The sequence below is a fragment of the Erythrolamprus reginae genome, chromosome 7, assembly GCF_031021105.1.
Source record: "Erythrolamprus reginae isolate rEryReg1 chromosome 7, rEryReg1.hap1, whole genome shotgun sequence".
NCBI lineage: Eukaryota > Metazoa > Chordata > Lepidosauria > Squamata > Dipsadidae > Erythrolamprus > Erythrolamprus reginae.
Genome location: NC_091956.1, coordinates 76,125,036 through 76,138,184, shown reverse-complemented (window position 1 = coordinate 76,138,184; position 13,149 = coordinate 76,125,036). Strand labels below are relative to the sequence as shown.

Genomic DNA, 13,149 nt, shown 5'->3' with positions numbered 1-13,149 from the left:
CGCAACAGATTCAAACTTAATACGAACCGCTCCAAATTTGACTATAAAAAAATATGATTTCAACAATTGAGTTATCGAAGCATGGAACTCATTACCGGACTCAATTGTGACAACCCCTAACCCCCAACATTTCTCCCTTAGACTCTCCACGATTGACCTCTCCAGGTTCCTAAGAGGCCAGTAAGGGGCGTACATGGGGGAATTGACATGTTCCTTCTCCCTAGGCTTATAAAATTTATGTATGGTACGCTAGTGTGTATGATTGGTTTTAACTTGTGGGGTTTTTAAAATTAATTTAAATATTGGATTTGTTGTACATTGTGTTGCTGTTGCTGTGAGCCGCCCCGAGTCTGCGGAGAGGGGCGGCATACAAATCTGATTAAACTTAAACTTAAACTTAAACATAAGTGCACTGGAGTGCCTTTCGTCCCCTGTCCAATTGTCTTTCCTTTCTCTCACTTATCATATATATTTTCTTTCTTTCATATATCCTCTGCTCTAAGTTCACTTTACCCTTGTATATATTACTACATGTCTATTTTTCTTCCTATGTATTTGTGTATTGGACAAATGAATAAATAAATAAAATATAATGTAATTTTACTATTAACGCACTTCCCCCTTTGACACAATAAAGAACTAATGATGTGAAACGAGCATTTGCAGAGTACCTTTGAAGGTTAAGTAATTGCAGCTCCCAGATAATCCAGGGTAATCTGCTCTGACTAAATGGAAGCTACATGCACAAGTTTGGCAGCTAAGATGATTGTCTAGGAATAAAAGATCTTTGATTTTAGATTTACCTATTGTCTTGGAAAGAAACCATGCATCTGTTTGCTGCAGTTTGGGTCATGATCAGCATTTTGGAAGAAGTGGATAGTTTCTGCCCTTCTCAATGCAGCTGCATTTACCACGGCATGAGTGATGGAACCAGAACAAGGTATTTTTTCCCCCTTTGACTTTTCAAATAGGTGTTATACTTGTAAGAGTCCAATCTGCATCAAATAACCAAAAAAATGTTAATGAAATTTTAAGGCGATATTTGTATTTTTGGAAGACTGTTTTAAAATTTGGTGTAATCATGGATTATGTATCCTATCAAATTGGATGATGAGCAGAAACTAGTCGGCTACAGGTAACATAGAAACATAGAAGACTGATGGCAGAAAAAGACCTCATGGTCCATCTAGTCTGCCCTTATACTATTTCCTGTATTTTATCTTAGGATGGATATATGTTTATCCCAGGCATGTTTAAATTCAGTTACTGTGGATTTATCTACCACGTCTGCTGGAACTTTGTTCCAAGGATCTACTACTCTTTCAGTAAAATAATATTTTCTCATGTTGCTTTTGATCTTTCCCCCAACTAACTTCAGATTGTGTCCCCTTGTTCTGGTGTTCACTTTCCTATTAAAAACACTTCGCTCCCGAACCTTATTTAACCCTTTAACATATTTAAATGTTTCGATCATCTCCCCCCTTTTCCTTCTGTCCTCCAGACTATACAGATGGAGTTCATGAAGTCTTTCCTGATACATTTTATGCTTAAGACCTTCCACCATTCTTGTAGCCCGTCTTTGGACCCCTTCAATTTTGTCAATACCTTTTTGTAGGTGAGGTCTCCAGAACTGAACACAGTACTCCAAATGTGGTCTCACCAGCGCTCTATATAAGGGGATCACAATCTCCCTCTTCCTGCTTGTTATACCTCTAGCTATGCAGCCAAGCATCCTACTTGCTTTCCCTACCGCCTGACTGCACTGTTCACCCATTTTGAGTCTGTCAGAAATCACTACCCCTAAATCCTTTTCTTCTGAAGTTTTTGCTAACACAGAACTGCCAATACAATACATGTACATATAGGCACACACACATACACTGTGGGAGGGGGGAATTGAAATTCTAACCCAATTGCTTAGGGCAATGTACCCAGTTCATTAAAAGTGAGATTCCTTATTTTATCTAGTCTGTACATTTAATGTTACAATGAAGCTGTGTTATCTTGATGTAAAAAAAATCCCATCAATTCATTTCACTACATGTAAAAATATTGTGTAAAAGGATACAATTTTCTGCTCTATTATCTCATGAAAAATTGCTTTATTATTATTATTTTTTTAGAGAGAGAAACGTAAGCACACAATGTGATCCAATCAACAGGAAGGTTTCAATGTTGTATCTGCATTACATGGAAATTGAACCTTTTCTTGGTTAAAAAAAATAGGGTACAAAATGATTCAAAGTGAATAGGACAATAAGCTTATAAATCTTATTAATTCCTTCAAATGCCCTATTTGAGAGATAATAAGCAGGATTCTTCATAACACTGGCGTTCTATGCTCATCTAATGTAAAATGAAAATAGGTTTTAACATATGCTACATTTTAAAGTAATATCGTGAAGCAATCTCCTTTATAAAACAACAGCAGAAGTATTTTACAAAAATGTCATGTTTTCTACTTGACAGATTGTCTCAGATAATTCCTTTGATGACCTAGAGATAATCATATCTATCGATTTCATCTGTTTACAGGATTGTAATGATAAAATGTGCTGGTAAATGGAAAGAGTTCTTTGAAGGAGAGTTTAGCAATAATTAAATGTAATGACATCTCTGTGAAGTACATTTTTAAGCCCACTTTTGTTCTGTCTGGGTCCCCCCAGACACCAACACCAACCAAAAAGAGTATCCAGACACACTGGTAAAAAGCAAAGGCAATTTATATAATTCAAAGCAAACACAGGTAACAAAAACTGTTCTTACAGACAGGAACACGATGAAGCTTCACAGAGGTTTCACGAAGGCCAGGCAATAAAACAGGATTCTTGCTGGCAAAAACAACACTGGAGATAATAAAACCCATGCCTCCCCCAAGTCTTTCAGCCTTCTAGGCCACAAGCCAAGATTAGAGACGCCAAGAATCAAAGCAAGGTCACAGGACTCCCAGTTGATAACTCTCCACAAGACTGTAAGGGCGGGCCTGCCTTTTCAACCCTGCTGAGGAGAACCACACCCAAACCCAGCTGTTGCCAATTCAGGGATGGAAATACCTTTCTAATTGGCCCCTTCTTTGAGCTGCACGTCTCTGCCTCATGTCTATTATAGCCTGTGCGTCTTCATCCAATGAATCCAGGCTACTAGCTGGGGAGAGCACCCCCGGGGGTCTCAGGCTGCTCTCCCTCCTCCTCTTCCTGACGTTCCTCTCCCCCGTCTGCCTGGTCCTCCCCCTCCTGGTCACTGTCCTCCTCCTCTGGGCATGGATCTGGCAGAGCTCCAGCCGGTCCCTGAGGAGCCTCAGGCTGAATCACAACAACTTTAATGTGGGGATTGTCCTTTATTCTGTCCCTTCTATGTTCAGGCTGTCACATCTTATTTCACCATGCTTAATCCTGAAGTGGTACAATTTCTACATGTGCATTTATTTTGTTAATAATTTAAGGCCTCAGTTATGAACCATACATTTCAGATAAATTATATAAAGATGCACGAAAGGTGTATTGCATGGATAATACTTTATTCCTGTTGCTGAAAGGCACTTCTAAAATTATCATGTTACAGAACAACATTCAATAGACAAATCAGTTGCCTTCTGGGACTATACAGTGATCCCCCGGGTTCCGCGATCCCGATCATTGCGAAAGGCTATATAGCGATTTTTCAACCCGGAAGTAAAAACACCATCTGCGCATGCGCACCCTTTTTTCTATGGCCACGCATGCGTAGATGGTGCCGGGCAGATCAGCTGCTGGGCAGCTTCCCTGGGTCTTCCCCCTCTTGCTGGCGGGAGGGCGAGTGGCGGGCATCAGCGAGGAGTTTGCGTGGGCGGCAGGGAAACCCCAGCGCCGCTTCCCAGCTGAGTCCTGAAGCCAAACGCGGAAGTTCGCTCCAGAACTCAGGTGGGAAGCGGTGCGAGCGAACGGCGTGGGCGGGCGAAGGGCGGGCGCGCGGGCAGGCAGGCGGCGGACAAGCGGCGGGCGGACAAGCGGCGGGCGCGGCAGCAGCGAGGAGTTTGCGTGGGCGGCGGGGAAACCCCAATCTTCGGCTCCTCGCTGCTACGGCGGAAATAAAAACACCATCTGCGCATGCGCAGATGGTGTTTTTACTTCCGCACCGCTATTTCGCGAAAAACCGATCATTGCGAGGGGTCCTGGAATGGAACCCTCGCGATAATCGGGGGACCACTGTATATAACTTCTTTGGCTTTCCCACCAATTCCTCATTATTTGAAAGAAGATGTATCCAAAGAGCCATAGTGAACACAGCGGAATTGATTTGTCAGTGGGACCTGAACTGTTTTAAAGACATTGTGGAAGTGATGTGCCGGTGCCTGGAGGCTGTTGGGGTCTGGATGGGTGTCAACAGACTCAAGCTCAACCCTGATAAGACGGAGTGGCTGTGGGTTTTGTCTCCCAAGGACAATTCTATCTGTCCGTCCATCACCCTGGGGGGAGGGAGTTATTGACCCCCTCAGAGAGGGTCCGCAACTTGGGTGTCCTCCTCGATCCACAGCTCACATTAGAGAAACATCTTTCAGCTGTGGCGAGGGGGGCGTTTGCCCAGGTTCGCCTGGTGCACCAGTTGCGTCCCTATTTGGACCGGGAGTCACTGCTCACAGTCACTCATGCCCTCGTCACCTCGAGGTTCGACTACTGTAATGCTCTCTACATGGGGCTACCTTTGAAAAGTGTTCGGAAACTTCAGATCGTGCAGAATGCAGCTGCGAGAGCAGTCATGGGCTTTCCCAAATATGCCCATGTTACACCAACACTCCGCAGTCTGCATTAGTTCTGATCAGTTTCCGGTCACAATTCAAAGTGTTGGTTATGACCTATAAAGCCCTTCATGGCAGCGGACCAGATTATCTCAGGGACCGCCTTCTGCCGCACGAATCCCAGTGACCAGTTAGGTCCCACAGAGTGGGCCTTCTCCGGGTCCTGTCAACTAAACCATGTCGTTTGGCGGGACCCAGGGGAAGAGCCTTCTCTGTGGCGGCCCCGGCCCTTTGGAACCAACTCCCCCCAGAGATTAGAATTGCCCCCACCCTCCTTGTCTTTCATAAGCTTCTTAAAATCCACCTCTGCCGTCTGGCATGGGGGAACTGAGATATTCTTTCCCCCTAGGCCTTACAATTTACGCATGGTATGTTTGTATGTATGTTTGGTTTTTATAATAAGGTTTTTTTTAGTTGTTTAGTATTGGATTGTTGCATGCTGTTTTTTATCACTGTTGTTAGCCGCCCCGAGTCTGCGGAGAGGGGGGGGCATACAAATCCAATAAATAAATAAATTGTGAAAACCTATATAATTGTAGCAGCTTCTCTTTGTTGTTTTTATTAGATCTGTGCTTTGTAATGATCCTGATATGTTTGAAATACCTCTCAATGTTCCTCTGGACTCTGTGAAACTCCGGGTCGAGAAGACAGTCATACGAAAAGTTCCAGCCGATGCTTTTTATTACCTGGTGGACCTCAAATATCTATGGCTGACTTACAATTCTATCACCAACATCGATAGGAGAAGCTTTTATAACTTAAAGCAGCTACATGAATTGCGTCTGGATGGCAACTTGTTGTTGCGTTTCCCTTGGGAGTCGTTGATCGAGATGCCCAATCTACGAACTTTGGATTTACACAATAACAAAATGACCAGTATTCCGGTTGAGGCTGGCAAATACTTGAGAAATCTCACTTATTTAGATATATCCAGTAACAAACTAGCGTCCTTGCCTTCAGACCTCATGGATATATGGCTTCCTTTTTCTGAAACAAAAGGGCCCAGAAATACAGATTCCCTACTGCTCAGGGTGATATTAGGTAAGCATAAACAATTTTATTTCTTTCCTTGAATTGTATCTTCTGAGAAAATTCATAATTAGTCCATGGTATGGAAACATAGAAACATAGAAGACTGACGGCAGAAAAAGACCTCATGGTCCATCTAGTCTGCCCTTATACTATTTCCTGTATTTTATCTTAGGATGGATCTATGTTTATCCCAGGCATGTTTAAATTCAGTTACTGTGGATTTATCTACCACGTCTGCTGGAAGTTTGTTCCAAGGATCTACTACTCTTTCAGTAAAATAATCTTTTCTCATGTTGCTTTTGATCTTTCCCCCAACTGACTTCAGATTGTGTCCCCTTGTTCTTGTGTTCACTTTCCTATTAAAAACACTTCCCTCCTGAACCTTATTTAATCCTTTGACATATTTAAATGTTTCGATCATGTCCCCCATTTTCCTTCTGTCCTCCAGACTATACAGATTGAGTTCATTAAGTCTTTCCTGATATGTTTTATGCTTAAGACCTTCCACCATTTTTGTAGCCCGTCTTTGGACCCGTTCAGTTTTGTCAATATCTTTTTGTAGGTGAGGTCTCCAGAACTGAACACAGTACAGTGATCCCTCGATTTTCGCGATCTCGATCTTCGCGAAATGCTATATCACGATTTTTCCCACCCGATGATGTCACTCTCTTCCTTTCTCATCTTTCTTTCTCTCTCTCTTTCTCTATCTTGCTTCTTCATCTCTCACACTCTCTTCCTCCCTCTCTCATCTCTTTCTTTCCTTCTCTCTCTTTCTCTATCTCTCCCCCTCTTGCTCTCGAGCGGCGGGCGGGCGGGCGAACGGCGGGCGGGCAGCAGCGAGGAGCCGAAGATCGGGGTTTCCCCTTTGCGTGGGCGGCTGGGAAGACCCAGGGAAGGTTTCTTCGGCTGCCCAGCAGCTGATCTGCTCGGCAGCGCGGCAGCAGCGAGGAGCCGAAGATCGGGGTTTCCCCGCCGCCCACGCAAAGGGGAAACCCCGATCTTCGGCTCCTCGCTGCTGCCGCGCTGCCAAGCAGATCAGCTGCTGGGCGGCCGAAGAAACCTTCCCTGGGTCTTCCCCGCCGCCCATGCAAACTCCACCATCTGCGCATGCGCGGCCATGAAAAAAAGGGCGCGCATGCGCAGATGGCGTTTTTACTTCCGCACCGCTACATCGCGAAAAATCGATTATCGCGAGGGGTCTTGGAACGGAACCCTCGCGATACTCGAGAGATCACTGTATTCCAAATGTGGTCTCACCAGCGCACTATATAATCTCCCTCTTCCTGCTTGTTATACCTCTAGCTATGCAGCCAAGCATCCTACTCGCTTTCCCTACCGCCCGACCGCACTGCTCACCCATTTTGAGACCGTCAGAAATCACGACCCCTGAATCCTTTTGAACTCAAATACTTGATCCATCAGCTTCACAGTAGCTGACCAACTATCGTTCTCATACTAAAAAATTGTTCTGTTGATGGCCTGAATGTGCAATTGTTACAACTGAGTTTGGGATTTCATTGTCCTGTAAACATTCAGTAACAAAATTAGTTAACCCATTTTGATCAGCACATCGGTTTCCTGTAAGGTTCAACAAGTGGCACATTTCCTAATGGAGCAGAATTTAATGTGCTGAATTGGTATGTTCAAGACTGGACTAGTCTTCTCAGTCGACATGTGCAGTAGACATGTGGTTCTCAACCTTTCCAATGCCATGACCCCTTAATACAGTTCTTCATGTTGTGGTGACCCCCAACCATAAGTCTAGTGCCAATTCTTCCAACAGAGCTTTAAGCTGATTGGCAGGAAGGTCATAGGGACACTCCCACTGTAAACGTCTGATTGGTTGGATTGTAAAAATAGGTTCCAAGGTGCCAGAATAGAAGCTTTAGTTCCTAACACCATGGGAAAGGGGTCCCGACCCCCAGGTTGAGAACCACTTTGCTATGGGATACATTATCATCAACAACTGATAAAGAATTACTGCTTAATTCAACCAGGGCAGGAAGAATGTTTATTCCACCATGGACTGAGTAATTTTTTTAATTTTTAAAATTAAAATTAATTTGTAACACAGTAATTGACAACATCTAATACAAAATTTCCATGTTCATGCCTTCTGTCAATATAACTATGCATTATTCCATTTTCACAATCTTTGTATGTAATAGAGCACCTCTGTAAGATTAATGTTGTAATTGTTTTTATAGTTAAAAAATAGTTGAAGATCATAATCTTAATATTATCACTCATATATATGTGTGTGTGTATCTGTATTATATCCATATCTGTCTCTCTATCTCTATCTCCATCCATCCATCCATCCATCCATCCATCCATCCATCCATCCACTGTATCTATCTATCTATGTATCTATCTGTCTGTCTGTCTGTCTGTCTGTCTGTCTGTCTGTCTGTCTGTCTGTCTGTCTATCTATCTATATCATCTATCATCTATCTATCATCATCTATCTATCTATCTATCTATCTATCTATCTATCTATCTATCTATCTATCTATCTATCTCTATCTATCATCTATCTATCATCTATCTATCTATCTATCTATCTATCTATCTATCTATCTATATCTATCGATCTATCTATCTATCTATCTATCTATCTATCTATCTATTATCATCATCTATTTTCTATATTCTCTCTCTCTCTCTCTCACTCACACACACACACACTTTGTGAAAGACTTTCACTGTCATCATAGGTAACCCAAAAAATAGTTTATGTTGAAAAAAGAAAGAATTTTATTTCTTAGCTCTTCAAAATATTTTAACAATCTCAACAGAAAAGGCTGGTTGCTTGCAGTTTAAGTTGCATAAATATTGACTAAATATTCTAACATTAGATGAATCAGAGGGAAATAGATGTACTACTTTGGTCCTATAGTGTGCCAAACCATTTACCTTAAGCAAAAAACTGAGAAGGGAAATCCATTTCTCTTATACTATGCTAATCTAAGTGTACATTTGCTGACATTTTTCTCTGTTAAGGTCTGCAAGACAATCCTTGGTATTGTGATTGTCGTATTTCCAAGCTGATTGAATTATCCAAAATTGGGGATAGTGGTCTTATCCTCCTGGACCCTTTTGTGGCTTGCAATGGACCTGAAAGCTTGGCTGGGATTTTGTTTCAAAAAGCAGAGCTGGAGCAGTGTTTGAAGCCATCAGTAATGACTTCAGCTACCAAGATTACCTCCCCTCTAGGAAGCAATGTGCTTTTACGCTGTGACGCAACTGGATATCCCACGCCACAACTCACCTGGCTTAGATCAAACAATAGACCAGTGAATTATACAGGTACAGTATGTTGAAAAATCCACCTGCTGAAGATGTGTTAAAGCAGGCGTCCCCAAACGTGGCAACTTTAAGACTTGTGGACTTCAACTCCCAGAATTCTCCAGATGGCTGGAGAATTCTGGGAGTTGAAGTCCACAAGTCTTAAAGTTGCCACATTTGGGGACCCCTACTCTAGTTGATTACCTAGGAGTTCTGTAGAATCTTGGGCTTTGATTTTGAGGTTCACTACCTGTTCTGTCGGGCTCTCTGGTAGAATCCTCCCAAAAATTCACAGGTACAAATTTCAGACATATACACGTTTGAAAATTCAAAACAATGTTCTTTATAATGAAAAGTCACTTAAACTAAGCCCTCTTTTGGCATAGCAAAGAGCATTCGTCTCCAAACAAACTGGTAATATGTACAAGTCCCTTCTCAGTTCTGTGATACTTAGCTTGCAGCTGTGAGGTAATTCACAGTCCTTCTTCTTTCACAAAGTGAAACACACTTTGCCCTGGTTTAGTTTCAAAGCGGGGAAAAATCAGTACAAAAGGTCAAAGTCAGTAAAGCAGTCACGAAACACAACAATCAGATAATCCTCCACAATGGCCAAACCCACAGGCTGCTCTTTATAGCAGCCTCACTAATTACCACAGCCCCACCCAACCACAGGTGGCCTCATTTTCTTTTATAATAATCTCTCAGTTGTTGTTGCCTATGCATCGCTCTCCGCATGCGTGGCTGTATCATTAACTCTTGTTCTGAATCCAAGGAGGAGCTAGATAATTGATCTCCTTCTGAACTGTCTGCCACACTCTCCTCCTCCCTGTCACTCATGTCTTCTTGGTCAGAGGAGCCTTCATCAGCAGATTCCACCGGGAGCAAAACAGGCCTGCGGCATGTGGATGTCTCCCCCACATCCACAGTCCTTGGGGCAGGAGCTGGGCCAGAGCTAACCACAACAATATACTGCTCAAAAAAATTAAAGGGAACACTCAAACAACACATCCTAGATCTGAATGAATGAAACATTCTCATTGAATGCTTTGTTCTGTACAAAGTTGAATGTGCACAACAGAATGTGAAATGGATTGTCAATCAGTGTTGCTTCCTAAGTGGACAGTTGGATTTCACAGAAGTTTGATTTACTTGGAGTTATATTGTGTTGTTTGAGTGTTCCCTTTATTTTATTTTTTTTGAGCAGTGTATATTTGAGTGCCATTTATATTGTATTTCTTTCTTTCCCAGTTATTCAAGAAAGTCCCGGTGAAGGTGAACGATGGTCCATTATTAGTCTGACAGGCATTTCCTACAAAGATGCAGGGGACTACAGATGCAAGGCCAAAAACTTCGCTGGAATGGCAGAAGCTTTTGTTACGCTCACCGTTATTGGTGTCGATACCACAACGGAACCTTTCCCAAAGTATGGCAAGAAGGCAGAAACAGAGCAAGCCAATATTACCCAAGAAGATGTCAAATCAGAATTCTTCAACATGACGTTTTCCTCTTCTACAATAGTGACCACAACCACCTCTCCGTCTACAACTATGGCCACTACTGAAAAATTCACAACTAAAAGAGAAACGGACACAAAACAACCCGAGCCCATGCCTGATGACAAAAAGAACGGGAATACAATTGTTAATGGAAGGAAAAAGCAATTGGATACATTGCTCAGTGTAGAGGCAACAGATGAACAAAACGTTACTCTGAAAAACCTAAGAGTAATTTCTGAAACCAGCGAAAGAGTGACCTTAATGTGGAAAAATATCGACGTCGCTAATAGCTCTGCTTTGACTGTGTTGTATTCCAAGTATGGAGAAAAAGAGATGGTGTCCCTAAATTCAGATCCCACAAAAAACAAAGTGACCATAGATGGTTTGGAGCCTAGCACAAAGTATATGGCTTGCGTCTGCCCCAAAGAGATGCTTCCCACCAAAGACCAATGCATCGTTTTCTCCACGGATGGCATTAATACGGAAGACAAATCTCCTATTTCCGTTTTGCTAGTAGCTAGTGGGATAGCCTGTGCACTAGCGATACCACTAATTTTTTTCTTACTGTATAAAGTTATCATGCTTCACAGGAAACCAAAACTGATCAAGGAAGATGAACTCGCAAAAGAGACTTATATCAAATTTGAAACTCTTTCTTTTAGACCACAATCCATGGGAGCAAATGTGGAGATCTGGACTCACCGAAACGCTGATGACTCTGAAAGGCAACTACTTTGCTCCAGGTCAAGTATGGATTCGCAGATGACCTTCAAAAGTGAAGGTTCTAGGTCAGAGTACTTTTACTAACTCTGGGTTCTGTAGATTATCTAATCTACAGAACTCAGGGTCAGCAGAAGTACTCTGACCTAGAACCTTCATTTTAGAAGCGAAAGAAGCAGAGACCTGATACTGGATCAATGCCAGTCACAATTCATGGATGATCAATACTGTAAAATGATAGAAATTAAACTCTTAAGTGGTGAGGAAGGGAAAATGCTTCTACAAAAACATTTAATGATACTTGATTATTCCCAAAGGACTTATAAATGTATAGTTTCTTCTTGATTAATACTTTGCTGTTTTTTAAAAAAAGATTTATGTAAAACACATATTTTTTCTTCCATGTTGCTCTTCACATTTCTTTCAATTATATACTGTTGCAGTTCACTGGAAAGTACTTATCAATATTTTGTTTAATTAAACTCAAACTCCTGAGTTATGCATGAGTGAAATGACATAATGGGCCACAACCCAGAATAAGACTTTTCAATTAGGTTGATGAATTAGTTTCATTTTGTATTGTGGTCAAGAACTTGTATGATTAAAAATATGAGATTCAATTTGGGGAATGCACATAAATATTTATAACCTTCATGTTTATAATGCATTTTATCAGCTCTAGGATATACATATATGTTTTATCAGCTCTAAGATATGTCACATGTTTTTTTTGCTTTATTTGAAAATTAAGGGAGACTAGGATACATCTATTTCGGCCTTATTTTGGCCTCATCAGCTAGCCATACCCACTGGGACTTTAACCTGCAACCTTTGCCTTGTAAGGCAGAGAATTATCCTCTAGGCTACAGTATCCAATCCCTTCAGCTCTGCACCAGGGAAGGGTTACATATTTTTGTGTCGAATCACCCTGGTGTATTGAAGGAACATCACAGCTCCTTATTTGCCTCTCGGCCCAACCCAGGGCCATTTCCAAGGCAGTTAATTTTATTGATAGCCAACAATTCTATCTGTACATGTTTTTTTTGCTGAATTTGAAAATTAAGGGAGACTAGGATAAATCTATTTTGGCCTTATTTTGGCCTCATTATATATATGTAATATCTTTTTGCTGGTAATGAAAAGGAAGGGAATCCCAGTAAGGGTGTGGCTACATGATGAGGGAAAATAAGCCCGAAATAAATCTATAGTAGTCTCCCTTCCTTTTCATTACCAGCAAAAATAAGTTACACTTATAGATTATAGTTGTCGGCTATAAAAAAGCTTATCGGCCTTGGAATATGGCCTCATTTGGGGGCCCGAGAGGCAAAAAGGAAGCTGTATGCTCCTTCCATATACCAGGGTGACTCGACAAAAAAATCACACACACACACACACATTCCAGGAATAGGTCACACCTAAGTTCCACTCAAATCATTTATTTGACAACTTGGACCTGCTTTCTAATTCCATATGATAGATTTTTCAGAAGAATCATGTAAAGAATGCATTTCCTCATAGGTAAGAAAGTGAGGACAAATCAAGGGAAATATTTCTTCACCCAGAGGGTTGTTGGTTTATGGAATTCACTTCCAGAAGAGGTCGTGACAGTTGTCAGCCTTGATAGCTTCAAGGCAGGATTAGACAGATTCATGGATGCCAATTCTATCGGTGGTTATTGAAACGGATGTCCATGTGCTGCCTCTATGTTGGTTGAGGCAGGCAGGATTCCCTTGGGTACCATTTGTTGGGGGTCAGGGGAAAGGGAGGGTCTTGCCTTCTCTTTCTGCTTGAGATCCCCATGGACAATTGGTGGGCCACTGTGTGACACAGAATGCTGGA

General features: G+C 41.9%; 1 protein-coding gene across 1 annotated transcript; it reads left to right on the top strand.

Annotated features, from left to right (window-relative positions):
• Positions 1–824: 824 nt before the first annotated feature.
• On the top strand, positions 825–11,397 carry LRIT3 (leucine rich repeat, Ig-like and transmembrane domains 3). The gene is made up of 4 exons (XM_070756671.1): positions 825–940; positions 5,340–5,815; positions 8,810–9,115; positions 10,343–11,397. The coding sequence occupies exons 1-4, from the start codon at positions 825–827 to the stop codon at positions 11,395–11,397; spliced, it is 1,953 nt and encodes a 650-aa protein (XP_070612772.1).
• The last annotated feature ends 1,752 nt before the right edge of the window (positions 11,398–13,149 follow it).